The sequence below is a fragment of the Nycticebus coucang genome, chromosome 15 (genome assembly GCF_027406575.1).
Source record: "Nycticebus coucang isolate mNycCou1 chromosome 15, mNycCou1.pri, whole genome shotgun sequence".
Lineage (NCBI taxonomy): Eukaryota > Metazoa > Chordata > Mammalia > Primates > Lorisidae > Nycticebus > Nycticebus coucang.
The window spans coordinates 70,550,164-70,577,110 of record NC_069794.1 but is presented as its reverse complement, the minus strand read 5'-3'; the positions used below and the strand labels follow the sequence as shown (position 1 = coordinate 70,577,110).

At 39.5% G+C, this 26,947-nt stretch overlaps 2 protein-coding genes and 1 pseudogene across 3 annotated transcripts in view; 1 reads left to right on the top strand and 2 right to left on the bottom strand.

The window, feature by feature from the left end:
* Positions 1-26,947, top strand: part of MICU2 (mitochondrial calcium uptake 2) — a 179,509-nt gene that overhangs the window by 10,049 nt on the left and 142,513 nt on the right. The window lies entirely within an intron of this gene.
* Positions 366-2,115, bottom strand: LOC128566321 (heterogeneous nuclear ribonucleoprotein A1). The gene has a single exon (XM_053563060.1). The coding sequence runs from the start codon at positions 2,053-2,055 to the stop codon at positions 1,093-1,095; it is 963 nt and encodes a 320-aa protein (XP_053419035.1). The 5' UTR covers positions 2,056-2,115; the 3' UTR covers positions 366-1,092.
* LOC128566319 (general transcription factor IIH subunit 1-like) lies at positions 4,654-6,282 on the bottom strand (annotated as a pseudogene).

Below are 26,947 nucleotides of genomic sequence, written 5' to 3'. Positions count from 1 at the left end.
TCTATGTCTCTGTTTTTGTGCCAGTACCATGCTGTCTTGAGCACTATGGCTTTGTAGTACAGACTAAAATCTGGTATGCTGATGCCCCCAGCTTTATTTTTGTTACAGAGAACTGCCTTAGCTATACGGGGTTTTTTCCGGTTCCATACAAAACGCAGAATCATTTTTTCCAAATCTTGAAAGTACGATGTTGGTATTTTGATAGGAATGGCATTGAATAGGTAGATTGCTTTGGGAAGTATAGACATTTTAACAATGTTGATTCTTCCAAGCCATGAGCATGGTATGTTCTTCCATTTGTTAATATCCTCTGCTATTTCCTTTCTGAGGATTTCATAGTTTTCTTTTTTTTTTTTTTTTTTTCATTCAAGAGAATTAAATCGTTTATTGATTACACATGATAATGGTAGATACACAAGCTTCATTCTCATCTGTAATTTTATCTGGTACCATTATTCAATTTAGATATATTGCATAGGATATGCCAACAATCACCTTTATAACCAATAATTCCATGATTTTCCTTGGATGACCCCTTTAAATGGTGAGCTTCAGGTCACAACAGTAACCCTCAGTTCAACTATACCAAGGTTTCTGAAGACAATGGCTTCTTCACCCAAGCAGGTTGTAAATGAATTTCAAATAGAACCTGGCATCACCCTGAAGGAATTCTAGCTTCACACTTTTGGAAAGTTTACCAAAATGGCTTCAGAGTAGACTAACTTTACACAGCACATTTTAAAAAAAAAAAAAAAGACACATTTATTCAGCGTCATGATCAGACTATTACATTTAGCAATCAACAGCATGGGTGCAAAAAAAAAAAAAAATCTACATTAAAACCCTTTGTTGGAATGCTTTACACTTTCCACAGAACAGAAACTAAAATAACCTGTTATACAATTAGTCACAAACACAGTCCTCGAGTTTTTTGCCCATACACATGAGTATTGTCTAAAACATGTCTTCTTTGTAGCAGCTAGGCCCTGCCACCACTGTGCTTGGCTGAGTTCACAAATCTGTTGTAACCTGTAGCTTCCCTGTCACTTCTCTGGCTCTCCTCTCCTGCTAAGCTTTGTTTCCTGGGAATAATTAAAACCTTCTGCCACTGCCATAGCTACTGCTGCTACTGGAACCACCATAGCCACCTTGGTTTCGTGGTTTGGCAAAGTATTGGCCGCCACCACCATAAGGGCCAGAGCTTCTGCCTCCAAAATTTCCTCCCTTCATAGGTCCAAAATTTGATGACTGATTGTTGTAATTGCCAAAATCATTGTAACTTCCACCACCTCCAAAATTGCTTCCATCATTACCAAATCCATTGTAGCCATCCCCACTGCCACCATATCCACCACCACCACGGCTGCCACCAAAGCCACCACGACCACTGAAGTTTCCTCCACGGCCAAAGTTGTCGTTTCCACCAAAACCACCTCCACGACCCCCACCAAAGTTTCCAGAACCACTTCGACCTCTTTGGCTGGAGGAAGCACTAGCCATCTCTTGCTTTGACAGGGCTTTCCTTACTTCACAGTTGTGGCCATTCACAGTATGGTATTTCTGAATGACAATCTTATCCACAGAATCATGGTCATCAAACGTAACAAAAGCAAAGCCCCTCTTCTTGCCACTGCCTCGGTCAGTCATGATTTCAATCACTTCAATTTTCCCATACTGTTCAAAATAGTCTCTTAAGTGATGTTCTTCAGTATCTTCTTTAATGCCACCAACAAAGATCTTTTTCACAGTTAAGTGGGCACCAGGTCTTTGAGAATCCTCTCTGGAAACAGCTCTCTTTGGTTCCACAACTCTTCCATCCACTTTGTGTGGCCTTGCGTTCATTGCTGCATCCACCTCCTCCACGGTGGCGTATGTGACAAACCCAAAGCCCCTGGAGCGCTTGGTGTTCGGATCTCTCATTACCACGCAGTCTGTGAGCGTTCCCCATTGCTCAAAATGGCTCCTCAGACTCTCATCAGTCGTTTCAAAGCTCAACCCTCCAATGAATAGCTTCCGCAGCTGTTCAGGCTCTTTAGGAGACTCTGACTTAGACATGACGGCAGTGGGAAGAGAGACTTTAACGATGCTTCCTCGGCAGCGTCCACAGGCAGAAAGCCATAGTTTTCTTTATAGAGGTCCTTCACCTCCTTCGTTAGGTATATTCCTAGGTATTTCATTTTCTTTGAGACTATGGTGAAGGGAGTTGTGTCCTTAATTAGCTTCTCATCTTGACTGTTATTGGTGTACACAAAGGCTACTGACTTGTGGACATTGATTTTATATCCTGAAACATTACTGTATTTTTTGATGACTTCTAGGAGTCTTGTGGTTGAGTCTTTGGGGTTCTCTAAGTATAAGATCATGTCGTCAGCAAAGAGGGAGAGTTTGACCTCCTCTGCTCCCATTTGGATTCCCTTTATTTCCTTGTCTTGCCTAATTGTATTGGCTAGAACTTCCAGCACTACGTTGAATAGTAAAGGTGACAGAGGACAACCTTGTCTGGTTCTAGTTCTAAGAGGAAAAGCTTTCAATTTTACTCCATTCAGTAAAATATTGGCTGTGGGTTTGTCATAGATAGCTTCAATCAGTTTTAGAAATGTGCCACCTATACCTATACTCTTCAGTGTTCTAATTAGAAAAGGATGCTGGATTTTATCAAACGCTTTTTCTGCATCTATTGACAGGATCATGTGATCTTTATTTTTGCCTCTGTTAATATAGTGGATAATGTTTATAGACTTGCGTATGTTAAACCAGCCTTGCATCCCTGGCATGAAGCCTACTTGGTCATGATGAATGACTTTTTTGATGATAAGCTGTAATCTATTGGCTAGGATTTTGTTGAGAATTTTCACGTCTATGTTCATGAGTGAGATTGGTCTGAAATTCTCCTTTTTGTTTGGGTCTTTTGCTGGTTTTGGTATCAGGGTGATGTTTGCTTCATAGAATGTGTTGGGGAAGATTCCTTCTTCCTCAGTTTTTTGGAATAATTTCTGCAGTACAGGAATAAGCTCTTCCTTGAAGGTTTGATAGAATTCTGGAGTGAAGCCATCTGGACCAGGGCATTTTTTGGTTGGAAGATTTTTGTATTGTTTCTTTGATCTCAGTGCTTGAAATTGGTCTGTTCAGGAGCTCTATTTCTTCCTGGCTGAGTCTAGGGAGAGGGTGTGATTCCAAATATTGATCCATTTCTTTCACATTGTCAAATTTCTGGGCATAGAGTTTCTGGTAGTATTCAGAGATGATCTCTTGTATCTCTGTGGAATCAGTTGTTATTTCCCCTTTATCATTTCTGATTGAGGTTACTAGAGATTTTACTTTTCTATTCCTCGTTAGTCTGGCCAGTGGTTTATCTATTTTATTTATTTTTTCAAAAACCAACTCCTTGTTTCATTAATTTTCTGAATGATTCTTTTGTTTTCAATTTCATTGATCTCTGATTTGATTTTGGATATTTCTTTTCTTCTACTGAGTTTAGGCTTAGATTGTTCTTCTTTTTCCAATTCCATAAGATCTCTTGTGAGATTGTTGATGTGCTCTCTTTCTGTTTTTCGAATGTAGGCATCTAAAGCGATGAATTTTCCTCTCAAAACTGCTTTTGCATTATCCCACAGGTTTTGGTAGCTTGTGTCTTCATTGTTGTTATGCTCAAGGAAGTTAATGATTTCCTGTTTTATTTCTTCCTTCACCCATCTGTTATTCAACAGAAGATTGTTTAGTTTCCATGCCTTTGGGTGGAGTCGAGCATTTTTGTTAGAGTTGAGTTCCACCTTTATTGCCTTATGGTCTGAGAAGATACAAGGTAAAATTTCAATTCTTTTGATTCTGTTGATAATTGTTTTGTGTCCCAGGATATGATCAATTTTGTAGAATGTTCCATGGGGTGATGAGAAGAATGTATATTCTTTATCTTTGGGATGGAGTGTTCTATATGCGTCTATCAAGCACAGTTGTTCTAGGGTCTCATTTAAGTCTCTTATATCCTTGTTTAATTTCTGTTTAGAGGATCTGTCCAGCTCTGTAAGAGGAGTGTTAAGGTCCCCTGTTATTATGGTATTATCAGATATCATATTGCTCAGACTGAGTAAGGTCTGTTTCAAGAATCTGGGAGCATTTAAATTGGGTGCATAGATATTTAGAATTGAAATGTCTTCTTGTTGTATTTTTCCCTTGACCAATATAAAGTGACCATCTTTGTCTTTTTTGACTTTAGTTGCTTTAAATCCACATGTATCTGAAAATAAGATTGCAACTCCTCTTTTCTTCTGAATTCCATTTGCCTGAAAAATTGTCTTCCAACCCTTGACTCGGAGCTTTAATTTGTCTTTTGAAGCGAGGTGTGTTTCTTGCAGACAGCAAATGGATGGCTTGTGTTTTTTAATCCAGTCAAATCCATATATGCATACACACACACACATATATTTGTAACTTAGCTCATTTTGGTTCTGCCTTAATTTACCTCCCTAGTATTCAGTTGAATCATAGTCTCTTCCTTCCTTTCAGTTCCCAATGTGCAAGTACAATAGCATCAGCTCTGGGAGTTGGCATGGTGCAGATGTTTCTTTTCACTCCTGTGTGGTCATCTGCGTGTCTGTCAGAGTTGCTGCAGGTCACAGTTCTTTCAATCTTAAAAAACCTGTAAGATTGACTACTTCACGTTTTCTTCATCAGGTGCTGTGACTGCCGGGTGTGGAGCTTGTTGTAGGCTGTCTGGAGCATCTCTTCTATGTGACTTACCAAATTCGTGCTTAAATGCTGTCTCCGAATTTTTTCTTGGAATGGGCAGCACTTTGTAACTTGGAATCATTCCAAATTACTTCTCATTTTCATTACCTTTTCTTCTAGGAATGGTGTATTAACGGGAAAACAGGACCAGAAATGCCGTAGTAGTTCTCCAACAGCTACATACAAGTGTTTTCAATTCAGAGTGAATATAGTTTGGTACCGTCTGATTTATGGCTTGCTATGCTCCTCCCTGAAGGAGTGCTCCTCCAGGTGACAGTGCTGCAATGGTACTGCTGGCAGCACTACTTGAGAGAACCTGAGTTAACCTGGGTGTATAAGCTTCCATTTCTTGTCTAATATTTTGAAAAGAATTAATAATATCCTGACTTGTTGCATACTGTAGGGACTGGGTTGGAGTTGGACCATGGTAATACCTATCTGACTTCTTGAGATTTAGTGCAATCGTTTTTACAGAATTATTTTTTGCCAGGTCTTCATATTCAGTGGACTCTTGTAACTTCGCCCCTTTTTGCTGCTAGCTGAAAGCAATATTCATCTCCAGAATTTCCATCCATGCTGCTGGGCTCACCATTTTGTGCTTCTTGTTTCCTGAGTCCTACTGCCAGGACCATGGCACTGTGATGGTTAAACCTCTTGATGATGGCAGCATTACTATTTTCCTTTATGGACTTAGAATTGGAAGTAGTTGGCACAGAGGAAATGCCATAGCCCTCATCTAATGGTTTATCTTCCAAAGCTGTCAAATCTAGTAGTGGATTTTTCACTCCTAATGAAACCATTGTTTTTAACCCTTTTTCATCTATTTTGGCACATTCTGCAAAGAGATTCTTTGACCCTGTATTCAGCATGTCCCTGTGGAAATAATGGGACTGGAAAAAAACGTGTCCAGAATTCCTTCTCTGTCATGTTGTGGGGAACATTTTCTGCATATTTAATTTTTACTGCTGGATAGGTCCTAAATGTAGACTCAATAATATCAGAGGTTAAATTATATCTCAGACCATTACAGCCATCAGTTTGGGGCCGCACATCAGCCAGAAAAGCCACAGAAATGCCAACATCCTGCTTATGATTAGATGTGGAAGAACTCTGCTGCATTCACGTTTAAACAATTGGCCCAGAATTCCTCAGCGCTGATTACTTGGCTCACAACAAGGTCTTTATAAAGCTGAAACAAAACAGGGTCTTCGTGCAGCATACTGTTTTTTTCTTCTAGTTCTTTATTTGCTTTCCTCTTGAATTTAGGCAGCAGCTGCTGAAGGAGGTCCTGTACTGCATCTCACTCTTTCACTGCTGTGCTTTCATTGGAAAAATGGAAGTTAGTTGTCTACCCTGCATGCAGGACCAGCTGAAGCTTTTCCTTCTGGACTGATTTTCTGGCATTTAATATCTGCATGCAAATGGCTGATTGTAAATCTATCTTTGCCTTCGGGGGCACAAGCGATTCTTTCTGCCATTAGGTATAAAGCTCCATCCTGCTTCTTTTGGCGAACCTTCTTCACAATCAGTAAAACTTTTTTCAGATGAAGTGGCCATGTTAGCAAAAAGGTGCAGATGAAAACTACAGCTCTGGGCAGGGAGTAAATAACTGGCTTGGGTGGGGTCGAATTCTGCAGCACTTCTTAGACCTGCTGCTGGAAAGAGGCTGAAACCCAGCAGCCGTAGCAGTCGCTACCGCCTCTGTAATTGGGGGTCTCGCCTCCATCGCTGGCTGTGAGGAGTCTCAAGAAGATATAATTTTATATTGTTGACAAATCATGGTAGATCCACTAACATAATTTGAGGATTAGTAAATAGTATTAGGGGTCTTTCTGAATAAATATTGAGACTGGCTTAAAAGTCTTAAATCTTCTCATTTATTTCTATAGCCTGCCTGGAATTTGGATTTAAAGCTTTTGTTTAGGAAAATAAAATGGCAGAATATTGCATATCAGTCACTATTTCACATTATAAAGCTTAGTTGACATGCTTAGATTTATTTTGATATGATCATTTTCACAGTTAATTCTGTTACCGAAATTTATTATAAACGCAAAGTTTGAATTAGTTAATAAATTTGAGTTAGATGTCTTTACGTTGGGAGAAAGCAAATCTATCATAAAGAAAATCAAGATAGATTTAGGACAGGGAGTATAAATAAAATTCCATCTACTTGAATCCCACGTTTCTTACAACTGTCATTCTAAAGTACCTGTACCTAACTATTGAGCTTTTATTAATCATTTTACTATCAGTTCTTAGTATGGTCCCTGGTTCCTAGAAGGTACTCAGGCTGGGTGGGGTGGCTCATGCCTATAATCTTAGCACTCTGGGAGGCCAAGGCAGGTAGATTGCCTGAGCTCAAGAAAACAAGACCCCGTCTCTACTAAAAATAGAAAGACTAGCCAGGCATTGTGGTGGGCACTGTAGTCCCAGCTACTCAGGAGACTGAGGCAAGAGATTGCTTGAGCCCAGGAGTTTGTTGTTGCTGTGAGCTGTGATGCCCAGACATGCTACCCAGGGTGACAGTGTGAAACTCTGTCTTAAAAAAATAAAAAAAGGGGGCTCAGCGCCTTATAGCTCAGTGGCTGGGGTGCCAGCCATATACACTGGAGCTGGCAGGTTCAAACCTGGCCTGGGCCTGCCAAACAACAATGAAAACTCCAGCCAAAAAATAGCCAGGCATTATGGCGGGTGCCTGTAGTCCAGGCTACTTGGGAGGCTGAGGCAAGAGAATGGCTTAAGCCCAAGACTTTGAGGTAGCTGTGAGCTGTGATGCCACGGCACTCTACCAAGGGTGACATAGTAAGACTGTCTCAAAAAAATAAAATAAAAATAAAAAAAGGTACTCAATAAGTAATTGTTAAATGAGTGCATAAGCAAATGAGTAGGTGGAGTGTCCAGCTAAAGCTGTGCTTAAGATGACTAAATTTAGTTTAGCATCAGTGTTTTTTTGCCCTCTCAGTTTCAATTTATCTGTATTGTTGCTATATATATTTACAGTTTTAAAACATAAAAACTATCACCTATCACTGAATTGTGCCTACTTTGAAGAATTTTCCTGAGATTTGGTTATTGTTTCCTTGTGATTTATGCATTTTTGTCAGGAATACCACTAAAGCCATGCTGTGTTCTTTTCAGTACATTGTGTTAGGAGCCACATAATATAGAGTTCTACTGGTGATATTTACTTTTGTCATTTGGGTAAGAAGATACTGCCAGATTTCTTCATTGAAAAGTTAATAAATACTTTATACTTGTTAATTAATAAGTTTTATTTTCGAGACTAGCCTGAGCTAGTCTCAGAGATACTTTGAGATTTCATAAGGCTTTCTCTTCTGCAGTCTTAATTCATTCATTTATATCTTTTTGGACTCATTAATTCCTATTTTACTCACATGGTTTCAATACATTATCATTGGGGTTTATTTTGATGCTCAGTCTCTCCAGATGTGACCAATCTCCTGAAATCTGTGCCTTAAACACCATGGTCTCTTCCCTACCTTCCTGGCAACAAGGGAAGAAAGAAGGAGGAGATACATCCAAGTCTTGATTAACTTACTGACTTGAGAGAAGAGAGCCTTTTTGCTTAGGTACACAAAATGACATAATTTTGTCAGGATATGATAAATTATACTCTCTGAAATGTCAGGCAAATAATGGGAAAGAGGGAAAAAGATGCCTGGAAGAGTAGCTTCTAGGAAGACAGAAATCAGCATTGTTCCCCTACCAATCATAATATATTGTTCCCCTACCTGTCATAATATATTTAAATATTTGCGTATGTATGCTGACCTTGGTAGTGGAAATATATATATATTTTTTAAGAGTCTCACTATGTCACCCTTGGTAGAGTGCTGTGGCATCACAGCTCACAGCAACCTCAAACTCTTGGGCTCAAGCAATTCTCTTGCCTCAGCTTCCTGAGTAGCCGTGACTATAGGTAACTGCCACAGCGCCCAGCTGTTTTTCGGTTGTAGTTGTCGTTGTTTAGCAGGCCTGGGCTGAGCTTGAACACAATAGACTCAATGTATGTGGCTGGCGCCCTGCTCACTGAGCTATGGGCGCAGAGGCTTCGTAGTGGAAACATTTAAAGTGGTTTAGAAAAATACTACTTCACATTATAATTTTTAAATGGAGGGGGAGAAATGACAGTAATAAACATATATCATAAAGAGGATTAAAACACATGCCTAAAGTACGTATTTTACTCCACTTAAAGTGAATCATAAATTTGATTTTAAACTTCGCCAGTTTAAAGGGTGGAACAGGCCAGTTACATGCTTCCTAGTAGTCAGTTGCTCCAGAAGCATAACTAATTCCCAGAATAAAACAGTATTTCTTCTGTTTCGCAAAGAAGATATTATAGCATTCTTACAGTAAGAAGTTTTATGTGGTAGTTTCTTGCCTTTCTTCAAGTAGAACATTTGCATATCCAGAAAGCATTAGAGAAGTGGCACAATGATGTATAATACTTACCATTACCATAGAGTCATGAGAAAATGTTTCAAGAATGAGGAAGTGCATTTTACAACAAAGACATTTATACCAGAATGTTTATTGCAACCCAGTTCATAATTGCCCAGTCATGGAAGCAGCCCAAATGCCCATCAAACCATTAATGGGTTAACAAACTGTAGTATATGTATATCATGGAATACTATTCAGCCATAAAAGATTATGGAGACTTGACATCATTTATGTTTATCTGGATGGAGTTTAAAGACATCTATCTTAGTAGAGGATCTCAAGAATGGGGGAAAAAGTACCAATCTTCTCGATATTATTATGAAACCAATATAAAAAAATATAGTCTAACAAGGGAGAAGGGGGGCTGAGGGAGAGGAAAGGAAGAAAGTGGTGGGAGGCAGGAGGGCATTTGATGGAATCTTGACTTATGTGGACATTGCAAGGGTATATTTCTTTTTCTTTTTTTTACAGTTTTTGGCAGGGCTGGGTTTGAAGCCGCCACCTCCAGCATATGGGGCAGGTGCTACCCACAAGGGTATATTTCTAAACAACTAAAAGTAAACTGTAAATGTCTTACCACAAAAAACAAATGAGGTGATTTTTATATTAATCAGTTTGATTTAAGTATTCCATATTGTATATCAAATCACATTGTACCCTATAAATGTAAACAGTTATGATTTAATAAAAAAAATTAGAAAAGAATGAAGGGACACAATTATAAGAAGGACTTTACATAACAAATGCAATCCATGTAATCTGGTTCTTTGTACCCTAAATGAATCCCCAACAATAAAAAGAAAAAAAAAGAATGAGGAAGTGCTAACTTATGTCTTGTTCCTAGGAGGACGAGAACAGAAAATTGAGCTTTGGGTGGTGGCAGGGAAGTTGTTGGTGACCTTGCCAAGAGGAGAATATTGAAGTGTGTTGAGAAGTTGTCAAGTATGGAAGCAAAGAAAGTGAGTCAAGATACTTCTTTCTAAAAGTGTCGCTGTAAAGGGTATTTAGAAAGGCGTGAGTGGACAGATGAGTGGACAAGCTTTGTTTTTGTCTTAAGGCAGAGACAGTAGAGGATGCAACCGTGATTGGCTCCCGCCCAGACCATCATAACAGCTGCGCTGCGACCACAACCATCGCCCGCCTGGACCTCCATAAGAGCTGCACCACCCAGACCTCTGTAAGAACTGCGCCGTGACCGCCAAACATTGGTAAGAGCTGTGCCGTGACCTGCACCCGCTGGGCCTCAGAACTCCCTGACCCGGAACTGCGGGAGCCACGCAATGCCGTATCCTCCCTGTGTACCCTCCTTGTCTCTGCACCAGCCTGCTCATCTGGCCACGGACTCTGGTAGCCGCGTGCCCTCTGGACCCCTCCTTGCCTCTGCACGGAGCCCTTCTCCTGGCCAGAGACTTCTGGAGCCTTGGGCTCTCCGTGCTAAAGTCACTGGGTGCCAGGCACTCCGAGAACCATGTGCACCACCCCCCGCCCAGTTGCTGGATCCGGGTGTGTCACACTCCGGAGCTGCTTCCACAACCAGAACTCCCTGGCTGGGGCAGCCCCAGAGAAACTACAGTGTCACTCCCTACAAAGACCAAGCAACAATAGAGTGATCCCGCTGGGGTCTAATCTTGGAGAGACACCTCCCCAACTCTGAGGACAGCCAGAGGCAACAGTGAAAAACAGTCATGAGGTGACATCAACAGAAAAACTCTGGCAATATGAATAATCAGAGTAGATCAGCTCCCCCAAGGATCAATGGGGCAGACACAGACCCCATGCACAAACGAATAGCTGAGATGTCAGAAATCAAATTCAGAATCTGGATAGCAAATAAGATTGAATTAGAATTCCAAGCAGTAACCCAAAAGATATCTCAAGAATTCAACAAATTCAAAGACCAAATGACCAAAGATTTTGACACATTGAGACAAGAAGTTGCAGCCCTCAAAGATCTCAGAAACACAGTAGAATCCCTCAGTAACAGAATGGAGCAAGCAGAAGAAAGGATTTCTGACATTGAAGACAAAGCTTTCGAACGCTCCCAAACTCTCAAAGAGGAAGAGAAATGGAGGGGAAAAAAAGATCACTCTCTCAGAGAGCTCTGGGATAATGCAAAGAAAATCAAGATTCGTCTTACAGGGATCCCCGAAAGCAACAAAGTGGCTTCACAAGGCACAGAGTCTCTTCTCCGTGAGATTATGAAGGAGAACTTTCCAGACATGCCAAGAGATTCTGAAATTCAGAACTCCAGCATGACTCAACCCAAATAAGACATCCCCCAGACACGTCATAATCAATTTCACTAAAGTTAACATGAAGGAGAAAATTCTGAAAGCAGCCAGACGAAAGAAAACCACCTACAAGGGGAAGAACATTAGAATAACTGCAGATCTCTCTGCTGAAACCTTTCAAGCTAGAAGAGGATGGTCATTGACTTTTAATCTTCTAAAACAAAATAACTTTCAACCCAAGATCCTGTACGCAGCTAAACTGAGTTTCATTTATGATGGAGAAATTAAATACTCAAGTGACATTCACATGTTGAATAAATTTGCCATAACTAAACCAGCTCTTTAGGATATTCTCAGACCTATCCTTCATAAACACCAACGTAACCCTCCACCCAGAAAATTTTGATCAAATTCCAACTTCCACAGTCGCAAAAGGATTAAAAATGTCCACCAGACTATCGAATGGCTTATCAATATTCTCAATTAATGTGAATGGTTTAAATTGTCCTCTGAAGAGGCACAGGTTGGTTGACTGGATACAAAAACTCAAGCCAGATATCTGCTGCATACAAGGATCTGATCTTACATTAAAAGACAAATATAGACTCAAGGCGAAGGGATAGTCATCTATATTCCAGGCAAATGGAAAACAGAAAAAAGCAGGCATTGCAATCCTATTTGCAGATGCAATAGGCTTTAAACCAACCAAAATAAGGAAGGATAAGGATAGACACTTCATATTTGTTAAAGGGAATACTCAATATGATGAGATTTCAATTATTAATATTTATACACCCAACCAGAATGCACCTCAATTTATAAGAGAAACTCTAACAGACATGAGCAACTTGATTTCCTCCAGTTCCATAGTAGTTGGAGATTTTAACACCCCTTTAGCAGTGCTGGATAGATCCTCCAAAAAGAAGCTAAGCAGACAAATTTTGTATTTAAACTTAACCATTCAACATCTGGACTTAACAGACATCTATAGAACATTTCATCCCAACAAAACTGAATACACATTCTCACCAGCCCATGGAACATACTCCAAAATCGACCACATCCTGGGCCACAAATCTAACCTCAGCAAATTTTTAAAAAATAGAAATTATTCCTTGCATCTTCTCAGACCATCATGGAATAAAAATTGAACTCAATAACAACAGGAATCTGCATACCCTTACAAAAACATGGAAGCTAAACAAACTTATGCTGAAAGATAGATGGGTTATAGACGAGATTAAGAAGGAAATCACCAAATTTTTTGAAGACGGAGATAATTAAAGGTTACTTTCTTTGAGAAAGTTGGTTATATGGAGTCAGGATCATAAGAGGGAAGTTTGGGGTTTATAGTAGCAGTGTTTCTTCCTTTTTAATAGGAATGAAAGCATATTGTAACGTAGTGTAAGGTTAAGCCTAGAAGCTTGCTGTTGGCTAATTCCAACAAATTTTTACTTCCAAAAAAAAAAAAAAGCAAAAGAGTTTGATTATGAACTGCTCTGAAAAATAAGGAAGTAAAATTAGGGAAATGTGGGCATGTCAGAGGCATCTGTGTTTACTGCTGCTGGAGAGAGTAACCCAAAGAGTTAAGGGAAAAGGGAATAACCTAAAGAGTTCATGAGCTGTAAGAGCTTAGGTACAATAATTATGATAAGTGTAGGACCAGTTGCCATAAACTTCTACCAGCTATCTTTTGGTGAGTCAGCTAATTGGGGTTTATTGCTGTAAAGTATTATCTAACACATTATTTTTCATAAACCTTAGCATTTGAGTTTAATACAAGTAATATATTGAATCTAGACAGTAAATTTAAAAATTATTAAAATTTTAAAACAGTAATAGAGTACCCAAAGCAGTTTGTTTTTCTTTGATATTATTTAAATTCACATTTCGAACTTACATTTTGTATTTTGTGAGCAAACCTAACTAAAACAGATAGTCACAGATTTTAAATTTGTAAGGAATGTGAGTCATCATGTTTAAATAGTCAAATATTTTAATTTAGGAAGTGAATTTGCAAGTTTTATTAGCTATGGAATCCCTACTGTATGTTAATGAATATTTTAAAAACTCAGTGTAATAAGATGAAGATATTTTAATTTCCTATAAAATTTGTAAACAATTCATAAAATTAAATTAGCATTAATCAGCTTTTATTTCAAGCTGTCTGACTTGTGATTATTTTTGAGAAAAAGGAAAAAATGTATTAATAAGACATTAACAATAGATAAAACTAAAACTTATTGGAGTATGCTACCAGTGTGTGTTTGTGTGCAGTATTTTGGGTTTAATGATAGTACATTAAAGTTAGTATGCAAAGGGCAATAAACTTCAGAGCAACATACAGAAGTTTAATAACCATGATATATTGTAATCCTAATGCAGACTAAAGGGTTTTTTTAGCAGTAAAGCAAGAATGCAAAGAAATTTTTATACTTGATTGCCTCTGGTAAAAATGTCTGTAGAAACAGATGAGTGATGAGAAAGCTTTGATGTTTATAAACCCAAATGGAAGTCAAAAATCAAAGTGTATAAATGGCTAGATTATGAAAAGAAAGATGACAAACTTATACCCTGTAATTACATGTAATTTGTGCTTATGGCATAGCTCTTTGTCCTGCATGAATGAGAGGTTGTGTTACTCCCTTTCCTTGTACAATAGAAGAACAGTACTTAATATATTCTACCATAAATTTGCAGAGCTGCTTTTCTGGGAGGCCAGGTGGAAAGAAAAACAAATTGTAATATGAAAACAGAAGTGTTACTTTAATCTTTCCTTTTGCAATTACATTTTTAGCTGAACTTGAGTAAAAAATTATTACTTTTTGCTTTCTTTCTATAAACCATGTGTTCTTTCTAGTAGATGATGTGTACAAATTAATGTTTTTGTAAGTGTGATTTTGGAGCTTTGTGAATTACAACACTATATAAACATACTCTGAGGCACTAATAGTAGCATTATATGTTTAAAAGTTAAAATTATAGTTTAAAAAGTGGTAAATATTTGGTAAAGTAAGCCAGGGGTGAATATATTCTCTCAACAACCTACTCTCTATAAATAAGATCATTATTAAATATTTCAGATTATAAATAATTTCAATATAGAGATAATATTTAGTGAATCATAATTTTTTTTAAATTATGGTCTAAAAGTCTTCATTAACATGTATTGAAAGTTCCACGGAAGGGTTGTGTTTAGAATAGAAGTTGTGATTACTATTAATTAGAGAATAAGGTCTTATAAAATATTTATCCACAGGTGTATTATTTGTTTTATGTGTTATGTTCTAGAAACTTTATATCTTCAGATGCCAGGTTGCTTTGTCCTTATTCCCTCATCAGTTAGCTGGTATGAACCCTGGAAATGCAAACTGTTTTCTAAATTAAGAAAAATGAACCTTAAATATGAAAGCACAGTGTGTTCCCACAAACTGGTCTAGGCATTCCAAAGAAAAATGTGAATGACTTCGCATATCTACTGCTTGGAATTATCATATCTATTTTTCATTCTCTAATAACACACAGTTAGAAGATTATACATGTTAAAAAGCTGGAAGTGGGTTGATCTCTATGTTACTGTGTATGTGCAAGGTAAATGTTGCAGATTAAATCACACTTGAGTATTTTAAAGACAAATATTTTTGTTTAATTTGCTCATAATTGCCCAGTTAAGAAACCAGCTGAAATCCAAAGCACATCCCTAATGTGGCTCTGTTCAAATCCACAGTCCTGGGAAGATCTGGAGTGCTTGGAATTGCTCCAGTATTATATACAGTCTGTTTGTATTCAGGGGACTGATCTTTTTTTATTATTATTAAAACACAGCTGTGTACATTAATGCAATCAAGTGGTACAATGTGCTGGTTTCATATACAATCTGAAATATTTTCATTGAACTGTTATAGCCTTCGTGGCATTTTCTTAGTAATTATATGTAGACATTTGTATTCTGTGTTTAGTCAGTTTCACCACATCCATTCTAAGATGCACCGTAGGTATGACCCCACCAATTACCCTCCCTCCACCCCTCCCCTCCCTTGGCCTTTTCCCCATCTTTTGATGGTATAGTACTGCTTTCAATGTTTCTTCAGTAGGTGCTCGATAGGTGTAGCTGTGACTGTCCCATGGCAAAGGAAAAACAACAAACAGCTGAGCATCTTCTAAGGCTATTCTAATTACTAGACAATAACTGATCCAGGATCCTACATATGTCAAGTAATATAGGAAAGATTATCTTTTCTAGTAGCTCTTACTCTCATACATACCAAATTTCAGATACTTAATGACAGACCAGAAAAGAATAATTATAAGGAAACATTAACCAGGAAACAGTTAAAACAGAAAGAGGATGATCAGAGGAGACAAGATGGCTGACTGAAGCCAGCTTTCCACAGAGGCTCCCGTCCAGAAGGAGAGTTAAAGGACAAAAATTTAGTAAGTAACCTGGTGGATTTGAGCTGCACTAAGAGAGAAGGTTGAAGAACACACGAACGCACGTCAACCCCACTGAGACGAGCTGCGACCAACAGTATACAAACAAAAGTTACAAAATCCATCACCAAGTGGATGGGAGTCGCCTCCCCTATGAGAACGGCTCGGAGTGCCCCACAAACAATCGGGCAGAGTTCAAAGGTCCTACCACTACACTCCACGGAAGAGACCCTCTAAAAACTAGACCTACCTCCCCTACTAGGTTGCCACGGCATCCTCCTGCCAGGCATAAAACTGTATATAGTCTCTGTCTGGAATTCTGAGCTCCCAGCGCTCCCCTCCACTCACACTGAGGTCTGGAGGCCAGTCCCCCAGGAGTTCAGAGTCTTGGGTGACTTCTCGAGAGGTGTAGACGGTGCCTGGACTGCAGCTGGTCGGTGCCGGCTCCGGAGCATGGGAGTGAGGAGAGGACAATTGGCTGAGAGGGGACTGCACTGAAGCAGCAGTACCCTGAGGCACAGTGCAACAGCCATCTTTTAGTGACAATACAGCCAGGCATAAAACTGTAAAACTGTGTGTGTTCTCTGCCTGCAACCCTGGGCTCCCAGCACTCCCCTCTGCTCTCGCTCTGAGATCTGGAGGCCTGTCCACCAGGAGTCCAGACTCTCGGGCGATTGTTCGAGGGGTGTGGACAGTGCTGGGGCTGCACCTGGTCAATGCAGGCTCTGGGGCATGGGAGCGGAGACAGGATGGTTGGCTGGAAGGGAGCTGCACAGAAGCAGTGGTTCCCTAAGGCATAAAACAGCAGCCCTCTTTTGGTAGCAATACGGCTCACTACCGAATATTCTGAAGCCACACCCCTTGTCCCCCTGGGACAAGAGTATAGTATAGAGACTGTGAGTATAGGATTTGCCTGAGGCAACACCAACTTGCAAACCAGGGAAACTCCCAGGGAGCGGCTGACCCAGAGGTCCGCTTTACTGAGCCTAAGACACACCTGGCCCTCAGGGGATCGTCAGCCTATAGACAATACAAGAGCAAAGACAAGCTGATTTGGAACTCAATTCAGCTTCTTTTCTGCAGGGGAAACGCAAAGTTGTTCTGTTCTGTTCTCTCAGTAACATTAATCAGGGGCGAGACTGAACCTGAGTGAAAACCCTCCAACCTTCATCAAGCGCCCAAGGTTGTCAGGCCTCACCTCCTCCTGCTAGAGAGAGGCAGAGCACAGCAGCCTGGCAGACTTCCTTGTGATTCAGGCAGGTGCAAACACCTGAAGTACCAATTCACTACAGGCAACTGGGTCAGCCAACTTCAGGGCTATCAGTGACTGGGTGTGACAGCGGTGCAAGGTGGGGAAGGAGGTATCAACCTTCCCAGACTGATCTATTGGCTGGGTGGCTCCTCCTGACTCCACGCAGCACTGGAGCATGCCAAACCAGAGTAGTCACCAGACTCCTGTGATCCAGTTCCCAGAAAGACCTGTTAAACTCTCTCACCCGAGACAGGTGCAGACAGAGAATTGATTTGGACCTTTTGAACTGAACCAATCGCCTGAGAATAAATCAGGTGGTGCCCTGGGTGCGCAGTTGTGGGAAGGTTTGATTTTCCTTTTCCTATGGGGGTTGGGGTGACTTAATTGCTGATATTTTTCCACAGCTGAGACTTCAATCCAGAGTATCTGTTTCACTAGGGTGGAACACAAACCACCTGAAAACAACACAGAACCACTTAGCCCCACCACACCAGACAGGGTCCCAGTTTCTCAGGCCACAACACTGTAAAGACCCTCGACAGAGCCTCAGGGGAAAAAATCAGAGGGAGTAAAACAACCATGGGGCGGGATCAGTGGAAAAACTCTGGTAACATGAATAACCAGAATAGATCAACCCCCTCAAGGAAAGATATGACAGATGTAATTGAAGATCCCATTCATAAACAAATGGCTGAGATGTCAGAAATCGAATTCAGAATTTGGATTGCAGACAAGATTAATAAATGGAATTAAGAACTCGAGGAGAAATTCAAAAGCTGTCTCAAGAATTTAATGAATTTAAAGACAATGCCACCAAAGACTTAGACACACTGAAGCAAGAATTTGCAGCCCTCAAAGATATGAAAAATACAGTAGAATCCCTCAGCAACAGAATGGAGCAAGCAGAAGAAAGGATTTCCGACATTGAAAATAAAGCCTTTGAACACTCCCAAACTCTCAAAGAGGAAGAGAAATGGAGAGCAAAAATGGATCATTCTCTCAGAGAGCTCTGGGATAATTCGAAGAAGGTCAATATCCAAATCATTGGAGTTCCTGAAACAGATGAGGTGGCCTTGCTGGGCACAGAGGCCCTTCTGCATGAAATTATGAGATTCTGAAATTCAGATAGCAGACAGTTTCAGAACCCCAGCACGACTCAACCCCAATAAGACATCCCCCAGGCATATCATAATTAACTTCACTAAAGTTAACATAAAGGAGAAAAATCCTCAAAGCTGCCAGGAGAAAGAAAACCATTACCTTCAAAGGGAAGAATATTAGAATGACTGCAGATCTCTGTGCTGAAACTTTTCAAGCCAGAAGAGGGTGATCATCGACTTTTAATCTCCTAAAGCAAAATAACTTTCAACCCCGGATCCTGTATCCAGCTAAACTTGGTTTCATTTATGATGGAGAAATTAAATACTTTAATCACATTCTTATGTTGAAGAAATTTGCCATAACCAAACCAGCTCTTCAGGATATTCTCAGACCTATCCTCCATAATGACCAACCCAGTCCTATACCACAAAAGTAAACTCACTCAGAAACTTTGGATCAGACTCCAATTTCCACACTGGTGAAAGGATTAAAAATGTCCACTGGACTTTTGAAAAACTCAATACCCAAAATTTCACCAGACTTATCAATATTGTCCATTAATGTGAATGGCTTAAACTGTCCTCTAAAGAGGCATAGGTTAGGTGACTGGATACAAAAACTCAGGCCAGATATTTGTTGCATACAAGACTCACAACTTAAAAGACAAATACAGACTCAGGCTGAAAGGATGGTCATCCATATTTCAGGCATATGGTAACCAGAAAAAAGCAGGTGTTGCAATTTTATTTGCAGATACAATAGGCTTTATATCAACAAAAGTAAGGAAGGACAAGAATGGTCACTTCATATTTGTTAAGGGTAATACTCAATATGATGAGATCTCAATTGTTAGTATCTATGCATCCAACCAGAATGCACCTCAATTTATAACAGAAACTCTAACAGACATGAGCCACTTTTCGTGAAGCTCCATAATAGTCGGATATTTCAGCACTCCTTTGGCAGTGTTGGATCGATCCTCCAACAAGAAGCTGAGCAAAGAAATTTTAGATTTAAACCTAACCATCCAACATTCGGATTTAGCAGACATCTACAGCACATTTCATCCCAACAAGACTGAATACACATACTTCTGATCAGCCCACGGAACTTACTCCAAAATTGATCACATCTTAGGTCACAAGTCTAACCTTAGTAAATTTAAAGGAATAGAAATTATTCTATGCATCTTCTTGGACCACCATGGAATAAAACTTGAGCAACAGGAATCTGCATACTTATACAAAAACATGGAAGTTAAATAACCTTATGCTGAATGATAGCTGGGTCAGAGATGAGATTAAGAAAGAAATCGCCAACTTTTTGGAACAAAACGACAGTGAAGACACAAACTATCAGAACCTCTGGGACACCGCAAAGGCAGTTCTAAGAGGAAAATTTATACCACTGCAAGCCTTCCTCGAGAACAGAAAGAGAGGAAGTTATCAACTTAATGGGACATCTCAAGCAACTGGAAAAGGAAGAACATTCCAACCCCAAACCCAGCAGAAGAAAAGAAATAACCAAAATAACAGCAGAATTAAATGAAATTGAAACCAAAAGAATAATACAACAGATAAATAAATCAAAAAGCTGGTTTTTCAAAAAGGTCAATAAAATACATAAACCTTTGGCCAACCTAATCAGGAAAAAAAGAGTAAAATCTCTAATCTCATCAGTCAGAAACGACAAAGAATAACAACAGACTCTTCAGAAATCAAAAAAATCCTTAATGAATTTTACGAGAAACTTTATTCTCAGAAATATGAAAATCTGAAGGAAATTGACCGATACTTGGAAGCACGTCACCTTCCAAGACTTCGCCAGAATTAAGTGGAAATGTTGAACCGGCCCATATCAAGGTCGGAAATACAATCAACCATACAAAACCTCCCTAAAAAGAAAAGCCTGGGACCAGATGGTTTCATGTCAGAATTCTACCAAACCTTTAAAGAGGAATTAATACCTCTTCAATTAATTAATATTACTCAACCTGTTCTAAGAGGTAAAAAAAGAAGGAAGTCTTCCCAACATGTTCTATGAAGCAAACATCACCCTATCCCCAAACCAGGAAAATACCCAACAAGAAAAGAAAATTATAGACCGATATCACTAATGAATATAGATGCAAAAATATTCAACAAGATCCTAACAAACAGAATCCAGCAACACATTAAACAAATTATACATCATGACCAAGTTGGTTTTATCCCAGGGTCTCAATGCTGGCTCAATATACATAAATCTATAAATGTAATTCAGCACATAAACAAATTAAAAACCAAAGACCATATGATTCTCTCAATCGATCCAGAAAAAGCTTTTGATAATATCCAGTATCCATCGGTATAGAAGGGACATTTCTTAAACTGATAGAGACCATCTACAGCAAACCCACAGCCAATATCATATTGAATGGAATTGAATTGGAATCATTTCCACTCAGATCAGGAACCAGACAAGGCTGCCCATTGTCTCCATTGCTTTTTAACATTGTAATGGAAGTTTTAGCCACCGCAATTAGGGAAGAAAAGGCCATCAAGGGTATCCATATACTGTTAGAAGAGATCAAACTTTCGCTCTTCACAGATGATTGTATATCTGGAAAGCACTAGGGACTCTACTGCAAAACTCTTAGAAGTTATCAAGGAATACAGCAGCGTCTCAGGTTACAAAATCAACATTTATAAATCGGTAGCCTTGATATATACCAAGAATAGTCAAGTTGAAAAAACAATTAAGGACTATCCCATTCATAGTAGTCCCAAAGATGATGAAATATTTGGGAATTTATCAAACAAAGGACGTGAAAGATCTCTATAAAGAGAACTATGAAACTCTAAGAAAAGAAATAGCTGAAAATATTAACAAATGGAAAAACATACCATGCTCATGGCTGGGAAGAATCAACATTGTTAAAATGTCCATACTACCCAAAGTAATATATAATTTCAACGCAATCCCTATTAAAGCTTCACTGTTATACTTTAAAGATCTTGAAAAAACAATACTTCGTTTTATATGGAATCAGAAAAAAACTCAAATAGCCAAGACATTACTCAGAAATAAAAACAAAGCAGGAGGATTTACGCTACCAGACCTCAGACTATACTACAAATCGATAGTGATCAAAACAGCATGGTATTGGCACAAAAACAGAGAAGTAGATGTCTGGAACAGAATAGAGAACCAAGAGATGAATCCAGCTACTTGCCGTTATTTAATCTTTGACAAACCAATAAAAACATTCAGTGGGGAGAAGATTCCCTATTTAACAATGGTGTTCGGTGAACTGGCTGGCAACCTGCAGAAGACTGAAACTGAACCCACACCTGTCACCATTACCTAAGATAGACTCTCCCTGGATTAAAGATTTAAACTTAAGACATGAAACTATAAAAGTACTAGAGGAGAGTGCATGGAAAACCCTTGAGGAAATCCGTCTGGGCGAGTATTTTATGAGGAGGACCCCCCCGGGCAATTGAAGCTGCTTCAAAAATACACTACTGGGACTTGATCAAACTAAAAAGCTTCTGCACAGCCAAGAACACAGTAAGTAAAGCAAGCAGACAGCCCTGAAAATGGGAGAAGATATTTGCAGGGTATGTCTCCAACAAAGGTTTAATAACCAGAATCCACAGAGAACTCAAACACATTAGTAAGAAAAGAACAAGGGATCCCATCGCAGGCTGGGCAAGGGATTTGAAGAGAAACTTCTCTGAAGAAGACAGGCACGTGGCCTTCAGACATATGAAAAAATGCTCATCATCTTTAATCATCAGAAAATGCAAATCAAAACTACTTTAAGTATCATCTAACTCCAGTGAGACTAGCCCATATCACAAAATCCCAAGACGAGAAATGTTGGCGTGGATGTGGCGAAATGGGAACACTTTTGCACTGCTGGTGGGAATGCAAATTAATACATTCCTTGGAAAGATGTTTGGAGAACACTTAGAGATCTAAAAATAGATCTGCCATTCAATCCTGTAATCCCCCTACTGGGCATATACTCAGAAGTCTAAAAATCATATCATAACAAAGCTGTTTGTACCAGAATGTTTATTGCAGCCGTATTCATAATTGCTAAGTCATGGAAAAAGCCCAAGTGCCCATGGATCCACAAATGGATTAATAAATCATGGTATATGTATGCCATGGAATATTATGCAGCCTTAAAGAAAGATGGAGACTTTACCTCTTTCATGTTTACATGGATGGAGCTGGAACATATTCTTAGTAAAGTATCTCAAGAATGGAAGAAAAAGCTCAGCCCTACTATGAAACTAATTTAGGTTTTTCACATGAAAGCTATAACCCAGTTACAGGGGGAGGGGAGGGAGGGTGATTGGTGGGATTGCACCAGCAGTGCATCTTGCAAGGGTATGTGTGAAACTTGGTAAATGTGGAATGTGAGTGTCTTGGCACAGTAACTAAGCGAATGCTAGGAACGCTATGTTAACCAGTGTGATGAAAGTGTGTCGAACGGTCTGTGAAGCTAGTGAATTATGCCCCATTATCATATCAGTGTACACAGGTATGATTTAATAAAAATAAATAAATAAATGAAAATAAAAGTTAAGACAGAGGACGATCAGTAGTATAATGTTTTCCAGAGAGACACTTTTTCCCCCAAAACTAAATGCTAACTAATTCTATTTATCAGTGATTGAAGCTTGACTTTTTTATTTTAAATCGAGACTTTCTGTTTCATTAGTAGATTGACTATTAAGCAGTTACTAAATTCATTTTAAATGATAGTCATGAAAAGATTGCTCCTTGAAACACTAAATAAATAATATTTTATTATGGTTACTGGAATTCCTTGAAATAGGAAGGGGGCTGGAGATATTTGTTTCTTTATTTTTTTTTTTAATTACATATGTTGGCTTTTATTTTTTTGAGTCTGAGTCTCATTTTATCACCCTTGGTAGAGTGCTGTGGTGTCAGAGCTTATAGCAACCTCAAACTCTTGGGTTTAAGTGGTTCTCTTATCTCAGCCTCCCAGGTAGCTGGGACTACAGGCACCCACCACAACGCCCAGCTATTTTTTAGAGACAGAGTCCCCCACTTACTCAGGCTGGTCTCAAACCTGTGAGCTCAGGCAGTCCACCTTCCTCAGCCTACCAGAATGCTAGGATTATAGGAGTGAGCTACCACACCTGACCCCATTTGTGAGCTTTCCTCCTTATAAAAATGTGTGTATATAATAGTCAAAACGAAACATGTAAAAGCCATCTTCCTCCTATCATGACTTAAAAAGGACTACTGTTAAGGGGTGGCACCTGTGACTCAGTGAGTAGAGCGCTGGCCCCATATACCAAGGGTGGTCGGTTCGAACCTGGCCTCAGCCAAATTGCAACAAAAAGTAGCCGGGCCTTGTGGTAGGTGCCTGTAGTCCCAGCTACTTTGGAGGCTGAGGCAAGAGAATCACTTAAGCCTAAGAGCTGAAGGTTGCTGTGAGCTGTGACACCACAGCACTCTACTGAAGGCGACAAAGTAAGACTGTCTCTAATAAAAAAGAAAAAAAACCACTGTTAAAAGTTTCCAGTGTTATATCTTCAGTAGAATGGATTTTTTTTTTAAACTTGTTTAAAATTTTGCAGGACAATATTGATATATTACCAAAGTATTATTCTTTCATATTACAGAAAGAAAGCTATTAGCTCTAAAGCTAAGAATTGATCATAGCTGTCAGAGATAGGGTCAATACAGTGAAAGTGAGCTCTTCAGGCTCTTTTTGAGTCTGTTCCTTGCCTCTGTGTCCTTCTCTTTAGTCTCTTCTCATCCTTATTTCTCTTTAGTTGTTTCTTTGCTAAAGACTGTAAGTATTTATCATACTTACTGTGATGGCTAAGAAGTGGGGAAGGCAGCCTACAGTGGCTTTATTGCCACATCGAATGAAAGGTAAAGTGAAAACAAAAATCAGAATTATACAGATACATGCATGCAAAATTTTGTTAAGACCAAGCTCTCATTTGAACTTTTTATATAGCAATGATTTCCTTTAGTACTTTTCTTTATTCTGATTAGGTAGCTGTTTTGTGTATTCTTTAATTAAGCTGCTTTAACTAGTGACGTTTTTAGAGGACCCAGAATTAATAGATTTCATATTTTAAAAATTGAAAGAGGCATTCAGGGAGTTTCAAAACATAGCAGAAAGTTTCAGGAACAGATTAAACTATGGTGAAGAAAAAATCTTACAGCTTGGGCGGTGCCTGTGGCTCAGTGAGTAGGGCCTCAGCCCCATATGCCGAGGGTGGCGGGTTCAAACCCAACCCCGGCCAAACTGCAACAAAAAATAGCCGGGCGTTGTGGCGGGCGCCTGTAGTCCCAGCTGCTCGGGAGGCTGAGGCAAGAGAATCGCGTAAGCCCAAAAGTTAGAAGTTGCTGTGAGCTGTGTGACGCCACGGCACTCTACCCGAGGGCGGTACAGTGAGACTCTGTCTCTACAAAAAAAAAAAAAAATCTTACAGCTTGAAGACAGTCTTTCAAGCTAACGAGTCATTTAAAGAGGCAGAATAGAAGAGAACAAAGGCACAGCAATCTCTTAAAGAGGTATGGGACTATGCAAAGCATACAAACATATGAATTACAAGTATCCCTGAGGGAAAAGAGTCTTAAAAGCATGGAAACTCTAAATTTCCCAAACATCACCAGAGATTCAGGTTCCACATGGAACCAAACTCTATGAAGATCCATCTCCAGTAGAGCATACAAGACAAATTGTAATTAACTAGACCAAATTCGAAATTTGGAAGAGAAAGTTCTATAAGCAGCCAGGCTTAAGCAACATCTGACATAAGGGTTAACAACTGATTTCTCAGCAGAAACCCTACATGCCAGAAGAGAGTGGCCATCTATTTTTAATTTTCATAAACCAAACAACTGCCAGTGTAGGATTTTGTATCCTGCAAAACTCAAGTTTTGTATTTGATGGAGAAATTAAACCTTTTTCTGATTTGCAAATTTTGTGGAAAATTGTCATAACCAGACCTGCCCTGCAGGAAGTACTCAGACCTGTACTATATACTCACCAACGTAGTATACTACCACCCGTGTAAAACTACCAACACAGCAGGATGAATGGAAATCCATCCTACTTATCAATTCTGTCAGTAAATGTGAATGGCTTGAACTTCCCCCCAAGAGTCATAGGCTGGCTGAATGGATGATTAAAAAAAAAAAAAAAACAACTAAGTATTTTTGGGTTTTTTTGTTTTGTTTTGTTTTGTTTCTTTTTGAGACAGAGTCTCACTATGCCACCCTTGGTAAAGTGCCATGGTGTCAGAGCTCACAGTAACCTCAAACTCTTGGGCTTAAGCGAGTCTCTTGCCTCAGCCTCCCGCCATAACGCCTGGCTATTTTCTTGTTGCAGTTGTCTTTGTTGTTTAACTGGCCTGGTCCACGTTTGAACCCACCACCCTCAGTGTATGTGGCTGGCACTGTAACCACTGTGCTACAGGCACCAAGCCCCAGCCAAGTATTTTTTGTCTTCAGAATATGTATCTAACTTTCAAGGATATGTCCAGGGTGAAGGGATGGAAAACAATATTCCAGGCAAATGGAAACCAAAAGAAACTAGGAGTAGCAATTCTTATCAGAAATACCATTTATTTCAAAGCAACAAAAGTCAAGAAAGACAAGGATGGGCACTATATCTTGGTCGAGAGAACAATTCAACAAGAAGTCATACCAATCCTTAATGTTTATGTACCCAACTTAGGTACTCCCAGATTTATAAAGGAAATTTTTCTTGATCTAAATAAAATGACAAACAATGCTAGGGACTTCAGTGTTCCACTGACAGAATGGGTCACATCCTCCAAACAGAAATTAAACAAATATTGGACTTAAGCAAGACTCCAGAATAAATGGGCCTAACAGATATTTATAGAACATTTCAACCCAATACTACTGAATACATATGTATCCATTCATCTCATCAGCTCATGGATCATTCTGCAAGATCGATCGCATCCTAGACCACAAGATAAATTTTTTTATCAGTACCATGTACTGTCCGATTATGTGACTGGAGCTCTAAGATAATTTTTTTAATTTGTTATTTTTAAAAAAATAGAAATTATGGGCGGCGCCTGTGGCTCAGTCGGTAGGGCGCCGACCCCATATACTGAGGGTGGCGGGTTCGGGCCCAGCCCCAGCCAAACTGCAACCAAAAAATAGCCGGGCGTTGTGGCGGGCGCCTGTAGTCCCAGCTACTCGGGAGGCTGAGGCAAGAGAATCGCTTAAGCCCAGGAGTTGGAGGTTGCTGTGAGCTGTGTCAGGCCACGGCACTCTACCGAGGGCCATAAAGTGAGACTCTGTCTCTACAAAAAAATAAAAAAAAAAAACTACAGACCAAGATATATATAATGACTATAGATGCAGAAATTCTTTTTTATTCTTATTTTATTTATTTATTTATTTTTTTTTTTTTTTGTAGAGACAGAGTCTCACCTTATGGCCCTCAGTAGAGAGCTGTGGCATCACAGCTCACAGCAACCTCCAACTCCTGGGCTTAAGCGATTCTCTTGCCTCAGCCTCCCAAGTAGCTGGGACTACAGGCGCCCGCCACAACACCCAGCTGTTTTTTGGTTGCAGTTCAGCCGGGGCCGGGTTTGAACCCGCCACCCTCGGTATATGGGGCCAGCGCCTTACTGACTGAGCCACAGGCGCCGCCCTAGATGCAGAAATTCTTAATAAAATCTTAGCGAACAGAATTTAGCTGAACATT